The sequence below is a fragment of the Terrapene carolina genome, unplaced genomic scaffold (assembly GCF_002925995.2).
Source record: "Terrapene carolina triunguis isolate 2854851 unplaced genomic scaffold, T_m_triunguis-2.0 Scaffold93, whole genome shotgun sequence".
Classification (NCBI taxonomy): Eukaryota; Metazoa; Chordata; order Testudines; family Emydidae; genus Terrapene; species Terrapene triunguis.
In genome coordinates this window covers 17,670,753-17,691,642 of record NW_020664444.1, presented here as the reverse complement: position 1 = coordinate 17,691,642, position 20,890 = coordinate 17,670,753, and the positions used below count along the sequence as shown (strand labels likewise).

At 38.4% G+C, this 20,890-nt stretch overlaps 1 protein-coding gene across 2 annotated transcripts in view; it reads right to left on the bottom strand.

Moving 5' to 3' along the window:
- The window catches only part of SMG1 (SMG1 nonsense mediated mRNA decay associated PI3K related kinase), a 117,676-nt gene that overhangs the window by 26,917 nt on the left and 69,869 nt on the right, over positions 1-20,890 (bottom strand). For both annotated transcript variants that reach the window (XM_026650633.2, XM_029911304.1), the window contains exons 24-38: positions 17,382-17,527; positions 16,427-16,628; positions 13,014-13,123; positions 12,533-12,680; positions 11,883-12,042; positions 11,272-11,392; positions 8,927-9,175; positions 8,267-8,551; positions 7,372-7,516; positions 6,984-7,119; positions 6,362-6,592; positions 6,065-6,242; positions 5,058-5,219; positions 4,350-4,567; positions 1,546-1,700 (exon numbers count right to left, since the gene is read on the bottom strand). In XM_026650633.2, coding sequence (XP_026506418.1) covers positions 1,546-1,700; positions 4,350-4,567; positions 5,058-5,219; positions 6,065-6,242; positions 6,362-6,592; positions 6,984-7,119; positions 7,372-7,516; positions 8,267-8,551; positions 8,927-9,175; positions 11,272-11,392; positions 11,883-12,042; positions 12,533-12,680; positions 13,014-13,123; positions 16,427-16,628; positions 17,382-17,527 — 2,646 coding nt within the window. The remainder of the gene's footprint in view (positions 1-1,545; positions 1,701-4,349; positions 4,568-5,057; positions 5,220-6,064; positions 6,243-6,361; positions 6,593-6,983; positions 7,120-7,371; positions 7,517-8,266; positions 8,552-8,926; positions 9,176-11,271; positions 11,393-11,882; positions 12,043-12,532; positions 12,681-13,013; positions 13,124-16,426; positions 16,629-17,381; positions 17,528-20,890) is intronic.

Below are 20,890 nucleotides of genomic sequence, written 5' to 3'. Positions count from 1 at the left end.
ATAGAAAGACTGAAATTAAGATACCAATCTTTCAGGATAAATATAAAATAGAAGAAAATAGGTATTTTAACACCAGCAAGCAATATTTAAAAACCCACAAGTGAGCCAACCAGACGTTAATACCAGGAAGAAAAAAAAAAAAGCTACTTATGTATGCCCAAAACACTTAACAGCATTTCTATATTATATTATAAATGTAGAAATAATTGTCAAAGAACAACCACCATCATTGTTTTAAGCTCCTGTCTTCTTCATAAAAAAAACACTGCAAAACAAACCTGAATTGCAAAACAAACACTGCAAAACAAACCATTTGTGATGCCTTTCAGAAGAGGAGGCAATACACACTGGGAACTTGTCAATGGTTGAAGTTTCAGGACAGGAGACAGATCAGTAGTACCAGAAATACTTATATCTAACATTTCAAAAATGGATACATTAGTGTTGGGTACAAAATTATACCAAATAAAATGTCTTAGAATTGAAAAGACGAATTACAGAATTGTTAATAGTTAAATTTGAGTATATTTTGCCACCTTCAATCTTGCCTACCAGTGAAGAACTTAGAATCAAACAGATATATGATAAAGGTGATCTCATACATTAATAAGAGACAACAAACTAAAAGCAGTTAAGACAGGGATATCCAATCTTTGGTCCTCAGTTCTTTTAACTGTGGCCTTTGAGGGTGGCTATGTTAAGATGAAAATTTGTATATGGGTACATATTGAAAATATGGTCCCCTGAGCTTTGGCTTCTAATTTTTTAAATGGAAGCCTCTGAATCAGCCCCATCACTATGGGGAATAAAGGCACAGCCTGTCACTTCTTCCTCTCCAGTCACAGGAGCTGCCCTGGCGTGAGCAGGGAGGGCTCTGCGCAGCTGCATGCAGCGCTGCATATGAGGAAGCAGTAATAATTTTGGCTTCTTTATTGTCTGTTTCCATGCTAGACTGCAGTAAATTACAGGGAGAGCAGGATTGAAGCTTATCTGATTCTGCCTGAGGCTAGACAAGTGCTTCAAAAGGCATCATTTCCCTCCTCCACACAGCCATCCAGGAAAACCCAGGAATGGAAAAAAGACAAGCTGAAAACTGAAAATCGATTAAAGCTTCCTGTACAAGCCTAACATGAGCTGTTAACTGTCCCTCTGCCACTGTACGCCAGAGGTGAATAGCTGGAGTATCGTGTACACAAGCCACTCCCATCTCTACCCCTGACAAACCTCTACACAGCTGACATAAGCCTGTACTGGGGCTGTGAGAAGGGAAGAAGGAGTAGGATATGAATACCGTAGCTCTATGCCCACAGGTGACTGCTCCATACTGAAGGAATCCACAGCAAAGAACGTGTTGGTGTATTTTGCCCCCCTTGCACCTGTTGTGTGGTGCAAATGGAATGCACCAAAGTACCAGCTGTGGCACCCTGACCTCTGATACAGATTTAATAGGAAAAGAATGACTGGTCAATTTAATAATTCTAGTGCACAGTGACATTCTGTCTTTTCTCACCAATTTTTACATAGGAGTTATTCATGAAAACCTACTTCCGTAGAGTGTTGTTGTTTTGAACCCTCTTGACTTCATCTTCCAGTTGTTGAATCCGTCTGAGGACATACATGTGCTGCTGCAACAGCACTCCCAACCAAAGTTCATCCCAAAGAACTGTAACTCGGCGCAGCTCTGCTACTAGCATCTGAACCTGTATAAAATAAATTAAAATGCCCTTATTTTTAAAGTTCAAGAATTTTTTTTCTAGTTCATCTATTTAATAGCAGCTTGAATGTCTTGAAAGAATGACATCCTTACAGTAAGATTAAAGTTACACTGAAAACATTAACAACCCTCCACCCAAAAGAAACAGCTACTAATCTTTCTGTAACTGTTGTTCTTCGAGATGTATTGCACATGTCCTTTCCAATGTAGGTGTGAGAGTGCCCAGAGCACATCTGCTGGAATTTTTTCTATTGGATCGGCTCCTGCACCCCCTGGTTCTGCATGCTCATAGCACCAGTATAAGGGTCCCCACTGTCCCAGCCCCCCTTCAGGTTCTTCTTACCCATCGCTTCAGGAGAGGGAACGGCGGGCAGGTCTTGGAATGGATATGTGCAACACATCTCGAAGAACAAGAGTTATAGAAAAGTTAGCAAACATTTGTTCGAGTGCTTGCACATGTCCATTCCAATGTACGTGACTCTCAAGCAGTTGCACAGGAGGTGGGCTCAGAGTTCAAGGACACACTGACTGCAACACTGCGCAGCCGAAGTTGGCATAGTCTCTGGCTTGTTGGGTAATGGCATAGTGCGCTGAGAATGTGTGCACCGAGGACGAGGTTGCTGCCCTGCAGATATCTTAAATAGGGACTTGAGCTAGGAAAGCGGCTGAAGAAGCCTGAGATCTTGTGGAGTGAGCAGTCAGGTTAGGTGGAGGAGGGACTCCTGCAAAGTCGTAACATGCCCAGATACATGAAGTAATCCAAGACTAAATCCTTTGGGCAGAGATGGGGAGCCCCTTCATTCTCTCAGCTATCGGCATGAACAGTTGATCTGCGGAACGTTTTGGTCCTTTGAATATAAAATGCCAGGGCCCATCTAATATCCAAGGAGTGCAGACGCTGTTCTTCCCCATCTGCATGCAGCTTAGGGTAGAATACTGTTAGAAAAACTGCTTGGCTGCAATGGAATTGTGAAACCAATTTTGGGAGGAACTTTGGATGCAGGCACAGCTGTACTTTCTCTCTGAAGAACATCATATACAGGAGTTCCAATGTGAGGCCTCAGATTTCTGAAACTCTTCTGGCTGAAGTGAGGGCCACTTTCTAGGAGAGGTGCAACAGCGAGCCTGTTGCTAGCGGCTCGAAGGGCGGGCCTGTCAGCTTTGACAGGACAAGGTTTAGGTCCCAACGAGAGATCGGTTTCTTTACCTGAGGAAACAGCCTCTCCAGGTCTTTGAGAAAACGGATTACCATTTTGTGTGAAAAGACCAATCCGTTGTCAACTTTAGGATAGAAAGATGAAATGGCCAATTTCTTGTTTCAAGAGCAGAAGGTACTCCAAAATAAGTTGCAATGAGGAATGTATAGGTGGAACCCTGCATTGGGAAGACCAGATGGAGAATCGTTTCCATTTTGCCAGGTAAGTTGCCATGGTGGAAGATTTTCTACTGCCCAGTAGGACTCTATGAACCTGCTCCGAGCAAGCTTGCTCTTCAGGATTCAGCCATGAAGATCCCGGGCTGTCAGATGAAGAGCATTGAGGTTCAGGTGGAGCAGCTGACCATGGTCCTGGGTGATCGAGTCCAGGTGCAGTGGGAGCCGGATTGGGGGCTCCACCGAAAGGCTTAAGAGGATGGTGAACCAGTGCTATAAGGATGACCCGTGATCAGTCCTGCTTGATCCTCGACAGAGCCTTGTGAATTAATGGAAGGGGAGGGGGCGCGCGGGGGAGTGTAATACAGGTAAGTTGTCCATGCCAACAGGAAGGCACCCATAAGAGACACAAGGCTGTGGTCCCTCAGGGAGAAAACTGATGGTATTTCCTGTTGTCACAGGTAGCGAACAGGTCTATAAAGGTAGTCCCCCACCTCTGGAAGATGTCCCTTGCCATGTCTGGATGAAGGGACCACATGTGGCGAGTGGAGATGGACTTGCTGAGGTGATCTGCGAATTGGTTCTGTGTACCTGGCAGGTAAGATGCTTCTAGGTAGATTGATTGTGTAATGCAGAACTCCCACAGCCGGATTGTCTCCTGGCATAGGGAGGAAGAGAGCACTCCGCCCTGCCCGTTGATGTAGTTAATGCAGTGGTGGCGATTTAGTGGGTCTGGTGAAGATGCAATTAGTCGACTTGCCACAGGAAGAGCAGGGCTTAAAGTCCGGTGACAGAGGCATGCCCTGGCACTGGCGAGCGGACAAGCCTCTCCAACTAAGTACAGAGGCATCCAAAACACACTAACTACTAAAAGTACTACTACTACCACCACCACCACCACAAAACTAGCTAAACTAAAAGAACTATACACACAAAGAAAAGGGAGAAGGAAACCACTGGAAGAGATTGCCTGAGCAAAGAGGGAAGTTCCAGCATCCATCATGGGTGGTAAGAAGGAACTAAAGGGATGCGGGCTCAGCAGGGCTTCATACCAGCGCTATGAGCGCGCGGCACCAGGGGGCACTGGAGCCGACCCAACAGATACCACTAAGGGAAAAAATTCTGGCAACTGTGCTCAGGGCGCATGCACACCTACATTGGAATGGACACGTGCAAGCACTCAAAGAAGAATACATAATTTCACAAACTGTATGTCTGGTTACAAGTCAGCCTGAATAAATTACAAAAAACAATTTATTTTACCTGCAACACCATGGTTGGATTTGCAGTAGACAGTTTTTCTACAATTTTGCTGTAGCAGTCCTGCATCATTGCTTGGTCTTCATTTAATCCATTTTTTGGTTCATCCTTATTACTTTCTTGAGAAGCCGGGGGACTTCCTCCTTCACATTCACCACCTAATAGTTCTTCACCTTGAATGTTACCTAGCAAAGTAGGGATTGCAGAGGGCAACTTGTTCCCTACATTAGAAAAAGTGTATTGAATAATATACATATTGTAGTAGCATCCTAAGGACAAATTTTGAATCTGGGCCCCATTATGCTAGGTACTGCACAAACTTATGGACATATAAAAGGCTTAGATATAATATATGAAATCATAATGAAAAAATTATGGTGTGCCAAAGGGGTCTCCATATAAGGTACTTGAATTTTAGACAGTTCACAGGTGTAGTCCATAATACTTCACGCCTTAAGGAGTGTTGTATCAAAGGATATTACCGAAGTGATGAAACTAATCAGAACAATTTTACTGTAATGGCATTTTACTGGATAAACAGTAAAAGTTCAAACATACTGCAGTCTAGCTAGCAGCACACATACATAGACTTGCTGTATTTCTCAGCAAATTGTTTAAAATGGACCTTCTGAACATTATTTCACTTTGCATTTATCAACTATTTGGCATTCAGTAATAACCCCAACAACAACAAAAAGAATCCTTCCGTACCTGAAGACTGGGATTCACTGCTAAGTGAAATGGTACCCACTATTGCAGGATACAATATAAGATGAGGAGAATCTTGAGCTACTCGACACAGTAAATTGCAAATACTTTGACGAACATATACTTCAGGGTGGTTCAGGCGGGAGAAGAGCTGAGGAATAATACCTTTATAAAAAGAAGCAGAAAAAGGGGCTACATTGATTTTTGTACACTCAAGCCACAGAAAGATGTTTTCAGTGATGTGTAATTTTTGTACCAAGAAACTGAACAGTCACATTCTCCTGTTATTTAAACCACAGCAAGATCTCTACCTTTTACTGTATGGGTACTAGATTATTTCCCCCCCACCATTCAAGGAGTGGAGTCAATTATATTTAGTACATAAATCTTGCAATAGAGCACTAGGAATTGAGTCCTGCACATTGGGTCTGTTAGAGTCATATAGTTTTTAGGGATTGCATCACTAGAAGCTCCAAAAACAAATGTGATTTTGTGACAGTGTGGAAGGTGGAATAAGAAGAGACCCATTTCCACTCAGCATCACTCTTTTATGGTCAGGTCACTGCATCTTGCTGACTAATCCTAGCACTTGAAAGAAGTGGTAGGAATTCACCCATTCCTGGAAGGGCTGCCACTGTCCAGCAGTTACCACTGTAATTCAGGGATATATGGTCCATCCCTCTGGCCCAGCTGGGAAGGGGTCATTCACCTTCCTACAAGAAACTTAAAATAGTCTTTCAAATTTGAATACAGGTTAGTCTTTGCAAAAGTCTTGGGAAATACCAAAAACTTTTTAGAAGTTAAGTTTTGTTAGATGAAGAGTACACAATAATCTGCTTATTAGGTGGGAGACAAACTATTGTGTATAAAATTTTATAAACTTAGGGTTTACAAGGGTTGAAAAACAAAGGTTTGTCAAGACAAGTTTCATAAGAAGTTTTCTGTTTATTTATATTTAGCAAAAAAGTGTGTCAAAATTCAGTTTAATAATTCAGCTAAAACCACCTTACCTCTCCATGGAGCAGTAGGGGTTGTTTCTAGTCCCTGCTCTAGATATTGTCGAAGTTCTCCAGCATGTTTCACAAGTAACCTCAACAATCTCAAGGTTGCCATCACAATAACATCATCAGTGCTTTGTTCAGAAGTGTTTCTTAACAGTAGTCTGGGATCATCTTCATCAAGAGGAACCTACATATTATACAAAGAAATAGCACTCTTAACTGACCATACTGTTTTTGTCATGGGTCTTGAGCTTTAAAAATGTTTAGGAACTAGCTTTCATCACCACAGCAGACCGTAATGCATACCTGACCAGCATTGAGTTTAAGGAAGGTAAAATATGCACTGCAGGACAGTTTATAGAGACTGAAGATTCTGTCTACTACTTTTCTCCACACTTTAATTAACCCCTCTGTTGCATTTTCATCAAGATCTGAAAGCCAGGGGCAACTAGTCAACAATTGACGCCATATAACATCCACCATGTCATCTTCTTCATTGTCTTCATTTTCTGTGATCTGTAGGGTCATGTCTTCATCCTAAACTCAGATTATGCAAGAATATTAAGAGGAAAGAATGAGATAATTGTTTTGAACAAGACCACAAAACTTTTCCACAATGTATATTAATTGCTGATCCTGGAAAGGGTAGCCAGGAATTTGAAATGTGTACACACACAGTTTTCAGTTGCCTCATTCCATAATATAGCCATAATCTCCCAGAGCAGACATAATGCCATACACGTATAATCACTAACATAGCTTATTTCTTTGGGAATTTCTGCATTTTTTGTGCAGTATGCTATTTTGGTAGAAGTTTGATTTAAGGCATTATATATATATTGTAGTCCGCTACACAATCAGGGAGGAAAGCTAAAGTGGCAAACTGAATGAATTGGAACATTTTTCAAGAATGCAAGTTTCCACTTACCTGAATTCCAGCTGGACGACATACTGCCTGTCCAAGAATGCCATAGATTTTCTCTCTGTCTTCCTCTGCAATGTTGTCAGGAAGCAAGCTTTGAACCTCAGATTTCTCTTTTGGCAGAAGACGGACACCTCCCTGACTGTAACATTTAATAAGTCATCAACCCCAAAACCACAATTAATGTAAATATTTAAAGAGCTACTTACCTTTTTAAATACTGTATATTTAAGGCTTCATCTTAGGGTGAAATTCACCAAAACAGAACACAAGTGGCACATCCCTCTTGTTTTGTCTCTGCACCGCACAGGGGTGAATTACACTTATTGAGAGCTAAGATATACTCAACAAATGTGAAATTAACAATTTTTTTTAATAAGGATAATAGATTTACCTGGCATTATCAACTACCTTCCGGCCCCATCTGTAAGCCCAACTAGCCAGTGCTGCCCATGACTTGGCTACTTCAGGTGCCTGTACTGAAGACAGGTGATACAGCTGCCCCAAAATGAAGTCAGGTTCTCCAACGCCAATATTTACTGTGGTGGTGGAAATAGAGCAACAGAGGTTTACACACAAAAATAAACACATCTGATTCACATTTATGAGAATCCTGATCTCCAAAATACAGAATTCTGTGCTTCAGAGACTAAGACTTCTATATATCACTTTAAAGAGAGTGGAGATATAGGAAGGGTAAAGAGACGAGAATACAGATTCAAGTCAGGTAGAGAGCATGTGCTGAACAGAGTCCTAAATTAGATAGGAAGTCCAGATTCAAACAAAGAAAAATTTAATTGTGACACTTGGAGAAGTCTCCTAAAAACAAACAACTTTACTAACTGCAAAACACATCACAATTGTAAGAGAAATAAAAGTTGTTTAGAAAGAAGATCAGTTACCCCTCGAGGAAAAAAAACTTTAAACACAATTAGAAGATTTATTAAAAATCTTTAAATATAGATCTTTTATATTCACAGTCTGGGTGCTAGATCTTAAGTGAGAGTTTAAAGTTATCACAAAAGCATAACAAAGCATAGTGCTGCCCTTAGAGAATTCATTCCAAGTTCCTGTATTTCCCATTAGTATTTAAATTCTACAAAACACCGAAATATGAATTTTATGTAAAATCTTACCCTAAGTCTGAAAATCATTTTTTTTTTAAATAGCAAAGCAGTTGTACCACATTAAACTTTACCAGTGCAACTGGCTCTGCCCTTTATTGGAACCATCACATCTGAGTAACCATATAGTCTGGCAAAGCATAAACTAGAAGGAGGAACTTTTACCTGTAGATTCACTTTCAATCCTAGGATATTCCTCTTCTATTGTATTAACAGCCGGCAGGTCAATCAAAGTATATACGTTTTTAGACAATGTAGAAAGGCCAGTGAGATTCTGTTGCTGTCGTGCTCTGTATACTTGCTTTAGTTGTCCTGAAATCTCTTTCCATTCAGTTTGAATCCATTTAGCCAGTGTAAGAATAGACTTAGCTACTGCATATTCGGCTTTGGCAGATTTGCAGAAGGATATGGCACAAGAACTCAGCATTTCCATAGCATGTGTTGACTGACCTATATATCAAGACACACAGTACATTTTTACTAGTAATCTCAAATTCCACAAATTTCAGATGCAGCTTTAACAAATTATGAACAGAAATGAGAGACTGCCTTTTTCTATCTGCTAATGTTACTGGGGTATTATAAGTCTATACTACCGGGCCAAATATCTGTAAGAGTAAGAAACAATTATATACTCTCAGTAATTTGTAATAAAGGGAGTTTCTCCTCCTTCAAATCTAAACAGCTGAAGAGAAAACTCAGACATTAGTTACTGGGCTGAAAGCAATTTCTAGATTTACTGTACCATTATGATTTCTTGGAAAAAACAACCTGGCAAGAAGTACTACAAGCCATAGTATCTGTGTGAGGTTATCAAACACTAACCAGCTGTGTATAACAATTTTGTTTTCTCAATATCAAGTTCAGGACTCCATTTTTCATCTATTTGACCTGGTGCTGACAATTTTTTGAAGTGCTGAACTAAATCTTGAGCAGTAGTGGTTTTTCCCAGCTGAACTTCACTGCATTGAGCAAGCAATCGTGTGGCTAGGGCCACATTCCCCCGTTTTCTAGCAAATTTTGCTGCCGTTAGACCCAGTTCCATTAGATGACTTCTAACAGAGACAGTTTGTTCTGAAAAAGAAAGCAAATTTTTGTTAACAAAACTTTGTTTTAAAGCAATAATTGCATTTGGAACACATAGTAGATGATTGCCTCACCATGCCAGCCATATACAGAATGCAATTACCAACAGAGGAAAAAAACTGCACTCACTCTTGGTCTTTTCTTAGTCCATATAAATTCTAATATTCGCTGTATGCCTGCTAGAGTTTTATCTGGAATGATTATAGAAAGATTTTGAAGCAAGATAGATATCCTGGGCAACAATATTAATTTTGATCATGGCTATTCTTACCAACCAAGAAACTGCATACTTCCCCCAGAACCCCAAATGTTGTTTCATCTGCTAAAATAATAGTTTGAAATTTAAATCATATAGCTCTTGGCTGTTTTGAGATTTTAATTCCCCAGTATCTTACAGAATTTGTTGCCTATTTGAACCCAAATGTTTTCTGGAGGGATAACTTCTCAAAGTCTAGCAAATTTATAGCTAGTATTACAGATTTATAATTGCACATAAAAACACTATAATTTGTTTCAAGCCTCATGTTTTCCTGACATCATGGATTTCTTTAGATACTAATTTTAAGGAAATGTTCAGGTTAGATACTATTACATCATTAGCATATAAAGCTATTTTCTGAGGTGTTGTCGTTCTTACTATGATAAATTTGTTATTCTTTATCCTCTGTATAAAGGCCATGGAAATGTAAAAAGTAAAGGAAACAATGGATATCCTTGCCTAGCTCCCCTGTGTAATTTAAACAGGGGAGCTTTAACTCCAAAAGGCACAGCTGCTTTTGGGCCAGTATAAAGAGCAGTTAACCATTTAAGGAATTGGGGGTCAAAGTCAATATGATAGGACTACATAGACAGAAAGTTCCACTCTATTCTACCAAAAGCTTTCTCTGTATCAAATTCTAACAAAAGAAATGGACCTCTTTTGGATTTGGCACTATGTTGTAATCCTGGGTAAACTTCCTAAGTAAGTATTTTAAAAAACTGGTATGCTGGCTTAAGTCTATGTATACTACTTGCTTTCTCTTCAAAGAAATGAGAGCTGCTCAAATATTTCTAATTGGTTTGCCAGAACCCACATTTGTACTGAGCTTCAGATCATGCTAAACCTTCATTATTCTCCCAGGCACTTTTTTTTTTTTTTTTTTTTTATTTCCTTTTTTTGTGTGCTTTTTATTTTTTTAATCCTTTTTTATTCTCCCAGGCCCTTTTTTTTTTTTTTTTTTTTTAAATGACCATTAAGTGGGAGTTTTCTTTTCTGAAGATAGAAGAATGACTTAAGGGTTTTTAGATTCTTGACAATGGTCCAAATTCATTATTGTGCGATTTTACTGATACATGTTTTTTTCAGAAGACAGATAAAATCCAGAGTATTAGATGGGTGATTCACAGCAAAAAAAAATATCACTGACAACTAGTGAAGAGTCTGTTAGGTCAAGTGATATAGGAGATGGCTTTGGAGCAGAAGGTTGTGGGCTCTCTCCCCTCTAATATGCATGCAATTTAACAGATGGCTGATGTCAGAGGCCACAAAACTAGTTACATAAGCAAAGCAATATTTTTGCAATTTGTTTTTCCATTTTACGATTCTATTAGACAATATAAAAGTAAAAAAAACCTGTTTGGAGCCAATTTAAAAAACATTAATCACTCTTCCATAGTACGCTCTCGTCTCATGTAGCTACTTTTAATTCTAGTTTGACATTTAAAATTTGAGACTCATGGATTACCAAAAGAAGAAAAAAAAATAGGGCAGAGATTTCACCCGTACCCTGCTTCTTTACACACCACAAGCATACTTGAATGACTGTAAAGGAGCTTGTTTTTGAAAACACACTAATGACAGTACAAGATATGTCTAAGAATACAATGGACATGTTTAAAAACTTGAGGATGAGTGAATTGCATTATAGCAACGTTTCCTGAATATTTTATAACATACATAAGCATTTGCTAAATAAAACATGTTTATTTCATATTTCTAAGCAAATTATTTGAACCATGAAAATGCAGGTGCTTCTACCAAAACAAAGATCTAAGTTACTAACTCTGTATAGACACTTCAGAACGTTAAAGTAAAATTTAGATACCTTTAAGTTTTTCCAGCAATTGATTCTGGTACACAGTATATCTTAGGGCATGCATCCATGGTCTTACATCATGCTGTTTGCACGACCGTAAAGCATCACTAAAAAGAGGGATAAGACAGTCCTGCGGAAGGCATAAAAAATTTCATGTTTGTCATGGAATAATGTAGAGCCTGTAGTTTTCAATACCTAAAGAATATTTTAGAGTGGAGTAAGCTGTAATTTACTAATTTAAGTTTATATAGCAAAATAACACCAAAAATATTTGGTTAGTTGGACTGCTTGAGTAGGAATGTTACTGCATGAGAGAGGTGTCTAAAGTAAGGTCTGAAGAGTCCTGCAATGAAGCCCTTTTTACTGTGGGATTACAAAGGTGCAGATGGAAGTGGTGTTAAATAGTCAGAAATTTTACTAACAGATTAAAAACAATTATTTTCAAGTGCAACTATGTTAGGAAATTCAACATGTTCTCAACTTAGTTTGAATAAGAATGAGCCTATCTCTGCAACAGTGTTCGTGCAATAACAGTTCAGTAGAAAGATATTACCTGATGCATGTATTAACACATGACCTTATTAATATTATTTTAAAAATTTATACACAAGAAAATATACCTCTGATGAAAGCCTGCTTGATACTGTATTTTCCAAAGCAGATGAACAATATAACTGCAGAGTGCTCAACACTGGCAATGACTGAGAGACAGTCAACGTGGAAAGTCTTAAAGGTCCAACGGCTATTCGTGACGTCTGCTTCAGGTATTTTACAACATTTCTGAAATAAAGATTTAGTGTTAGAAACTAGAACAGTCCATTCTATTAGCTACTAATTGTCCTTGTCTTTTTAATTAATAGATATTGATATTTATTAACATAAAAAAATTATGAACAGGCAACAGGCAGCAAAATTCAGCCTCTTCATATGGAAGAAAGGTTATGCAAGACCTGATCCTATCATTTATCATGCACAGTAAATTCCACAGATTGTCTGTTTCAAAGCACTGTTTACTGTCAACTGCCCAGGTGAACAAAGCATTAGATCTCTAAAATTAAAATCCCTCCTCATTCTTTCTCCTAGCTGTTTATACTCCTAATCCATGAAACACAACTTCATGTACTCTCAGAAAGGCAGCCAAACAAAAGCTTGATACTTAAACACAACGAAGACTACAGTTACTAGAAAGTGGTATTTAACGGGTTACAACTTCTCTCACACACAAATTATACAAGGTCACTGTATTCACTCAAAGGTTCTTTAAACTTACTCAGTTATCAATTGCCACTTTTGTTCCTGTTCTGTGTGGTTTATAGCTGTTGCCAGACATACTGAACTTCTCAACAACTGTACTTCAATTGCTTTCTGAAATTCTCTTGGATCAGGACTTAGCATGTTAGGAAGCAGCTTCTTCATGTCTACAGAGATTATACATACATTCCACAAATGGTTAAAAATTACCAACCATTACCATAATCCTTTTAATGAGAAAATTACATATCTAAATCCAAATTCTTTTCTCAAAACACACACACACAAATATAAAAAAAAATACAACAGCATTTAGGATTATGATTGCCAATTATTTCTCAACTTGGTAAATAAAGTTACAGTCGTTCTGCTGAACTCTGGAATCCATATCCAGAAAGTCTCCAAGTATCATTTCTATTTTGATCTGGTACAGTATTTTAAGCTTATAATACGTGTTTAGGAATTACTTTGTTTATTATGAATTTTGATTTTATTTTTACCTATTTTTTCTTTGGATCCTCCAGTAAGTAGGTTGATGTTTTCTCCAGGTAGCAGTTCTAGCTGTTCTGTACAGTCAGTAAGTTCTCCACATTCAAAGCTGCTTAAAGATCTGCAATTCAATTTTTATAGTTTTATTTCCATACTTCTACTTCACCCTAGTTGGTGAATATCCTACAACTTAACAGCAATGAAAAGCCAGAAGGAGCACTACTAATAAACCAATTTTCTTTTAACACGTTTCTTCCATGTAGCCTTACGATATGTCTACACTTCGAGCAGGGGGTGTGATTCCCAGTTTGAAGAGATATTCACGCTAGCTCTGACTGGCTATATTCTGTTGTTAACATGCTAGCTCACAGCAGCACAAGCATCATGAAGGGCTAGCCACCCAGAATGTGTGTCAAAAAAATTAGACAGGTAATCAGGGCAGCTAGCCCACTTGAGCTGCTGCAACTACATTCCATTTTTCGCATGCTTGCTCAGTCAGAGCTACTGTAGGTCTCCTCCAGCTGTGAATTATGCCACCAGCTTCAAGTGCAGACATACCTTTATTCAAAGCCCTGAGGTTTTTACACAGCACTTTAGAAGGTGGAATTCAGAGCACATTCACATAACTTTAAAACAAAGATTTCAATCTTAATATACAATCATAATTTGTAAAATGAAGGTAACGTAGCAGAAAACAGTTAATTCAATTTCTGCCATTCATGAAAATTTAGAAGCTATCAGACTATCAAAATCAAAGAATAAACATTTCAAAGTTTCATATTTATAGAAAATCATCAATTAGTCCACACACTTAGTGCTCTTCCACTAGGTGTAGGGATGAAGGAAGAAAAAGAATAAGTACTGGCAAATTAAAGTACGATCCTTTCAGGGGAACAAAATTAAAAAAAGAGCTTTCCTTTATGTCCAAGGGGGGGAATCCTAGTTCCATCCAGGCCAATGAGAGTTTTACCATTGACTTGTATAGTGCCAATAAAAAGGCCCCAAATTTTTTTTGAAATTGAACTGCTTGGTGCACATGGCAAGAGACATAGGGCTTGTCTACACAGGGACACTCAGAAAAAATAATCCAAACTAAATTTTAAAGGGGATTAGTTAAACTGCATTAAACCACTACATGAACCTTCTTATTCAGAATTAAAGTGAATTAAGGCCACTTTAATAATAGTAGCATCCACAAAGGGGTTTAAACTTGATTTAACTAATCCACTTTAAATTTATACCTTCAGTTAATTTTCTTGAGTGTCCTAGACAAGCTTCGAGAGCAGTGGCTCTCAACCTATTTACCATTATGGGCCACAATGTGTTATGTGGGCCACATCCAATACTACCTGTATATGGCCCTGAGGATGTCACATGGGTTGCAGCTGTGTCCTGATTGGGCCGCAAGCGGCCCATGAGCCGCAGGTTCAGAACCACTGCCCTAGAGTCCTGTGTAGGGCCTTGTTTACACAGGAGTATGCCGATAGCCTGCAACAGCCAAAATCTAACTCCTCACCCAACCCTTCTACCCTGTTGACAGCATATCAGTTGAGCATTTCAGGAGACTAGATTCTTCTAGAACAGTATCAGTCAGCCAACTGAGATAAGACATTGAAGATTGAGCCCACAAGCCCCTTAACAGAGAATGTCATGATTCAAATGTTCAAGTGTTCTGTTACCATCTGCTGGCAGAAAGGAAATATGAAGTGTCTGGACTGACAAAGAAGAAAAAAATCCATGTTCACTATGAAAATGTTTATATTCCCATTACTACTGCAGATGTTTGATTAAAAATTTCTCTAAATACAGAGTTTCTCCCTTTTGCTTGATTCTGCAGTGAAGTCATAATCTTAAATGGGTATAGAGCAACCCTAAAAAGCTTTTTAGAGGGAGTACAAATTTGGTGCCTAAAAACCAGGAAAATATGTAGTTTTGACAGACTATCTGGATAAAACTACACCTGCCCCACACAACTCAAAATGATCAAATCTCTGCACCTGCAAACAAACTATTTGTGGATGCTTAACATTGAAAATCTCTGCCTGCACAGACAAATGTATCTAAAAAGAATAAGGATATGAAGTATTCATAACTATTTCTAAACAAAATATTTTCAGACACATCGTAAAGACTTGCCCACATTATGGATTAACTACATGGCAACTTTTAAAAACAAACCATTTGTTATGTTTATATGAGGAAGGCCACCAATTTTACTAACAGAAAAAAAGGCACACACTATCCTTAGAAACTCAAACTTCTTGACAGACTATATTTAAACTTTTCCCCCCAAGAATTTATTTTTAGGCCAAGTCTGCATGTGAGAAACTTCAGTCAAAAGATTTTTTTTATGAAGTTTACTGGATCTTCAAAAATAGATCTTCAAATGGAATGGCTACAGAAGTCTTATCTATTGCAATTCCAACTTAATTTTAATTAGAGCAGTGGTTTTGGACCCCTAGACCACAGATGACGTCTAAGGTGTTCGCAAAAGACTGTCATGACCGTAGAACAGTGGTTTTCAGCCTGTGGTCCTGAGTGTCCACAGACTATGTGTAATATTTCCAAAGGGGTCTGCACCTCCATTTGAAAATTTTTAGGGGTTCACAAATGAAAAAAGGCTGAACCCCACTTGAGTAACAAGTCAAGTGTCTGCTAGAATCCTAGGTGCACTTTTTTTATATTTAGTTCAAAAAACCTAAAGACTATCATGATTCATTAGATATATGCAGGGTTGTTGTAGCTGTGTTGGCCCTAGGACATTAGAGACACAAGTTGGTGAAGGTGAAAACATTATCTTTTATTGCACCAACTTCTGTTGGTAAGAGAGACAAGCTTTCAAATTTACACAGAGATCCTGAAGAACACCACTGTGTAAGCTTGAAAGTTTCTCTCTTGTCAACAGATGGTGATTCAATAAAATATATTACCTCACGATCACCTTGTATCTCTAACGAATCATTAGATATCAACCAACATAATAATCTTTAATTTCTGAAGAAAGCTTTAGAGTCAAAATATTTTAATTCACAAATCTAAAGAATAAAAAAAGATACAAGTGAAAGACAAGATATTTTAAAAATTATTCTAATTGAGAGAATGGATGAATCCCCTTACAATTAAAAAAATAACAAACAAATCCATTATCTTCTGCAGCCAAATAAACAATTTAAGAGGCCTTTCCTAATCTTAAGAATCATGAAAGCCCCAAAGGCTTATTTAGGATGGTGTCAATTCACTACTTATCTGTTATAGCTACTATACATCAAGGAAGTTTTCCTACTAAATCATTATAGATTTTGCATCACAGAAGATAAAGATCTTGGAAACCACATGGCACTGATATGATGAGACTAAGAGAAGCTTTCATGTAACAGTTTACTGCTTTCAGAGATATTATTGAATAAATTAATGAGAACCTTACTTTATGTAGTTAAAGTCTGCTTTTAAACTGACTGAGGTATTACTTGTGCTTTTTTTCAAGTCATGGACAGCATTCTGCCATTCTTGTACAGCAGACCAATCAGCAATTGCAATGTAACATTCACATGCTTTGTTACCCAAGTAATTTATAACTTCAGGTGAAGAATCACTTGGTTTAGTCAGAACAGTTTTTCTAGCTTCACCTGTGAAATTAAGGAAATCAATATTTAAGAAAAATAAGTCTCATTACTTGACAAAACATTTGGAAATTATGTTTAAGGCAAAAAGTTTCATCTGCTTTAGATAAAATTAGTTACACAATATTTACAGTGCCTAACTTCTCATCTATAGCATATTTTATCACCTGTAAAACTGAAATACTTATGCAAGAGGCTTTGGAAGAATTTAGTTAATATTTATAAAGAAACTGGAAGATAGAAAATGATCTGATCAGTATAGAAGAACTAAACTAATATGTGCACCTGATAATACACACAAAAAAAGTATACAAAATACTCCTTCCCACTTCAAGATTTTAATAGAGTGCTGTGGCAAGGTCTCATTTAAGGCTTCTTTTTATACTATAGTACATTCATGAAGTATACAAATAACTGGAAGTAATGGCGTATTATTCAAGTCTAAATAATTAGAACTGAACTGCTTAAAATACAAAGTACATTTTACTGTGTGTTATCCTTGCTTTTAACCATCTCTTCACTAGGCCCCAAACCTGCAAACATCTATGCATGTGCTTATCTTTACATATGTGAGTAGCCCCAATATCTTCAACTGGATTTTTCACTTAAACTTGTACGTAAGTGTTTACAATGTAAATTACTAAGGTAATTTAACAAAGCTTTACTGTTGACTATATTACCTGTAAACCACAACAATGTATGTACAGATTCAGTACATGGAGTTTGTGGCCATTTAAAAAAGCAATTAATAATACTTACCATTCAAAGAATGCTTTGGGCTGGCATTATTGCCACTATTTGAATTGGCCAACTTCAGGACAGATTTATCAAAACCAGCTATGGAGCAATCCACTCCTGTCATGGAACTCAAATGCTCCTGGTAGTCAACAGTTGCTTTTTCAAACCTTAAATATTTAAGATTTAATGTTTAGACAACATTTCACAGCAATGATTTTCTACTTTTTGTATATGGAGTTTGTATTAAAATTTCCTATAAAAGAAAATGAATGATCCCTGCAATGCTACAAGAATAAAACAAAGAAAGACTACAGAGGATTTCTCCCTATGGTAAAACGTGGAAAACAGAAGTGGTGGGGGGAAAAGCTACTGAAGGTGGGTGATGTAGTTACTGATCTCTTTTATTCTTGGAACTTTCCTTATCCTTCAATCCAAAACATCAAACTGGGATCTTTAAAAAATAAGGTTGAATAAGATGGAAAACAATTAAGGTTGTCAGTTGATAGTTTCATATATGTGAAATTATCTCTATGTATCAGCTTTTCATGCCAACTTCAAATTACTATGAACTGAAGCAAAATTTACTTGCTTGCACTGTTCTAGATGAATAGCTTTAATATGATTTTCACGTGAGATGTCTGCCAGAAACTTCCCTCCCTCACAGGAGACAGAAGCAACAACACAGCAGGGTGAGGACGAACAGAGCTCCCTCAGCTATGTTGGTTTGGGGAGACAGAACGGAAGCCATGGTTAGTGGAACAAGCTTCACAGCCTCTAGGCCCTAGTGATGTCAGCAGCTGGCATTTTACAATTTGAATTCTAGACTTGTTTTTTTGCTGACTGTTTGCTCCCCTAACCTCATTCTCACCCCTCCATTGCCAGTGTCACTCTTCCTGAACTCCTGCCTCTGAATGACCTTCCCTCAACCCTTGTTCCTCATATCTCCCTTGCTCCCCTGCCACTGTCCCCATAACAAAACGTTTTTTTAAAAGAACAAAGGAAAAACATAACACACGCTAACTGCCATGGCCTCTTTGCTTGTATGTGTACCTCTTTCCCAGCCTGATGTTTTCTCCATTTTTGACTCTAAAGCCCTTGCAACAAGGCTCTCTCTCTCTCTCTCTCTCTCTCGCCTGTTTGGAAAGCACTTAGCATACTGGGAGTACTTCCACAGATGAAAGATGACTAGACGAACAGCTTTGTTATATTCACATAGGTTTGCTACTCATGACTAACTGAGAAAGGCAAATATTGGATTCTTTCTTTCTCTGCTTACAGGAACTACAAGCAGGAGACAGGGAGCTGTAATCTGGCAAGGTTACCTAACTGAGGCTGGTATGGTAGGAGTGCTTATCAGACACTGCTGGTCTTGTGGAGGAAGCTGAAGTTGTTTGAAGGAGAAGAGCCATGAAGTTCCCATTTCCCTCACTCAATAGAGCAGGAGAAGAGAAGATCACCGGTGTGATCTGCAGGCCTGATTTGCATCCACTCTGCCACTGACTCTTCATGCCTCTGACCAGATCCTATTTAAGGTATGTCGACACTTCAGGCAGCGTGTCTATGAACCCTGACTGGTGGCAGAGGAAGGAAGTGGTAAAATGTTGGAGGTAGAGAGACAAAGAAGCTAGTCCTGCAAGAAGACGCTTCAACACAGGCCAAACCAAGCAGTTAAGAAAGGGGGGGACAGGAAGCACCTGTGACAGAGGCAGAGGTGGGAAGAGAGATTAGGAGTGTTGTTTCTTTCAGTATGCCAGCAGGATGAGATGTATACATGGACACAGAATGTGTGTGTGTATGTTTTTCCTTCAGGTGAATTTTAGTCTAATATGTAAGACAAAAGTACTTTGGTATGGGTGGAAAGGGTGCTTTTCCCTATGTGTTCAAAAATCAGAAGACTGCCCACATTAAAACTATACAACATAATCTCTCTTCTATAAATTATTAGCTCTGTGGGTTGGCAGTAGTGCTAAGTATATAACCCATGAGGACCTTTAAAAAAAACCACAGTGTTTTATTTAAGTTTATTGTATACAGCTAACAGCACAAATCCCAAATTTAGGTGTCTTTGCCCTAAATTAAAACACAGTCAAACAAAATTAGTCACTTTTCAACATCCCGAAGAGCATATAATGACGGCTAGTTTAAGTAGCAGTTGGGAATAATTCTTACTTTATTCATATCAAAAAATGTAAAGGTATATATATATAAAAAGTCAGATACAATTATTATTTTTATATATATATATATATATATATAAATAAATAAAATAATTGTATCTGACTTTTTCCTTCTACCCGCTAGTCTTTGTATATTGCATATTTTCTTAGACTGTAAGACGGGGCAGGGACTGTCATCCTATGCCTTTGTGCAGCACTTAACAGAATGAGATCACAATCATCATGATAGAGAGGCTCTGAGTACTACTGCAAAACAAATGTTAAACCAAACAATGTAAACCAACATTTCCCTTTTCACTGCTAATCTTCCTTTCAGAAATGTCCCATTAATTTCCTTTTTCACTGTGGCCTGTTGTACTAGTCATATCCCAACATCTCATTAATCTGAAAGGATGTTGCATAACAACAGATTTGCAAGCTTTGACTATTCAAATAGTTGAATAATATATCAAATATTATTTTGCTTATTCAGTCACACATGTAATAACTGTCTCGACACAGTGCCACTGGATGTCCATTAGCTAAACAATGTTTAGTACAGTGGATTTTAGGACTGAAGGTTTTCTGTAAGTCTTGGTACAGCAACAGTTCACATTACTAACAAAGTATTTCTGAAGAACGCTCTTTGTATCTTACAAAGATATGCATTATTTGAAGGACCTAACAAAAGAAAACAGACATCAATAATCCTTATAAAAATTCTATAGATTTTTTTGCCTAAGTTTTGTTTGTCCGCACATGTACCTAAGAATTAACAGGGTATCTCCGCTTTCCTTTCTGGGATTCAGTAAGTGCCTTCCACAGTGAAAAGGTGAGTTGTTTCCCCAAAAGTGGATGAAAATTTCAGTATGTTTCAATGTATTTTGACCCACTTTTTAAAATCTACCACACTGACCTACAGATTCTTAGGGCATGTCTAAACTATAAACAAGTCGATCTATGTTAGGTTGACTTACAGCCACAGCAGTAATTATTGCAGTAGTTCAGGTCCACTCTGTCCTTCATCTGTTGATGGTGTGTCCCCTCACCAGGAGCGCTTCCACCGACTTAAGAGGGGCAGTGTTGGGGGCTGAGAGCCAGGGCTCTCAGCTCTGTGCACAGCTCCCTGCCAATAACCCAGCTCCCCACTGGGAACCCAGGTGCCCCTCCCCACCTTGGCTCCACACCAGGAACGGGGCAGCCACACTGGGCTTCTCAGATCCCCGCTCCCCCCCGGGAAAGGAGCAGCCAACCAAACTGTGGGTGCGGAACTGCCCGCCAGGCACGGAGCTGCCTGCCAGGCGCAGCCGTGCTCCGAGTTGCAAGCAGAGAGCACCGGGGGGGGGGGGGGCGAGAAGGGGGAGGAGGACACAA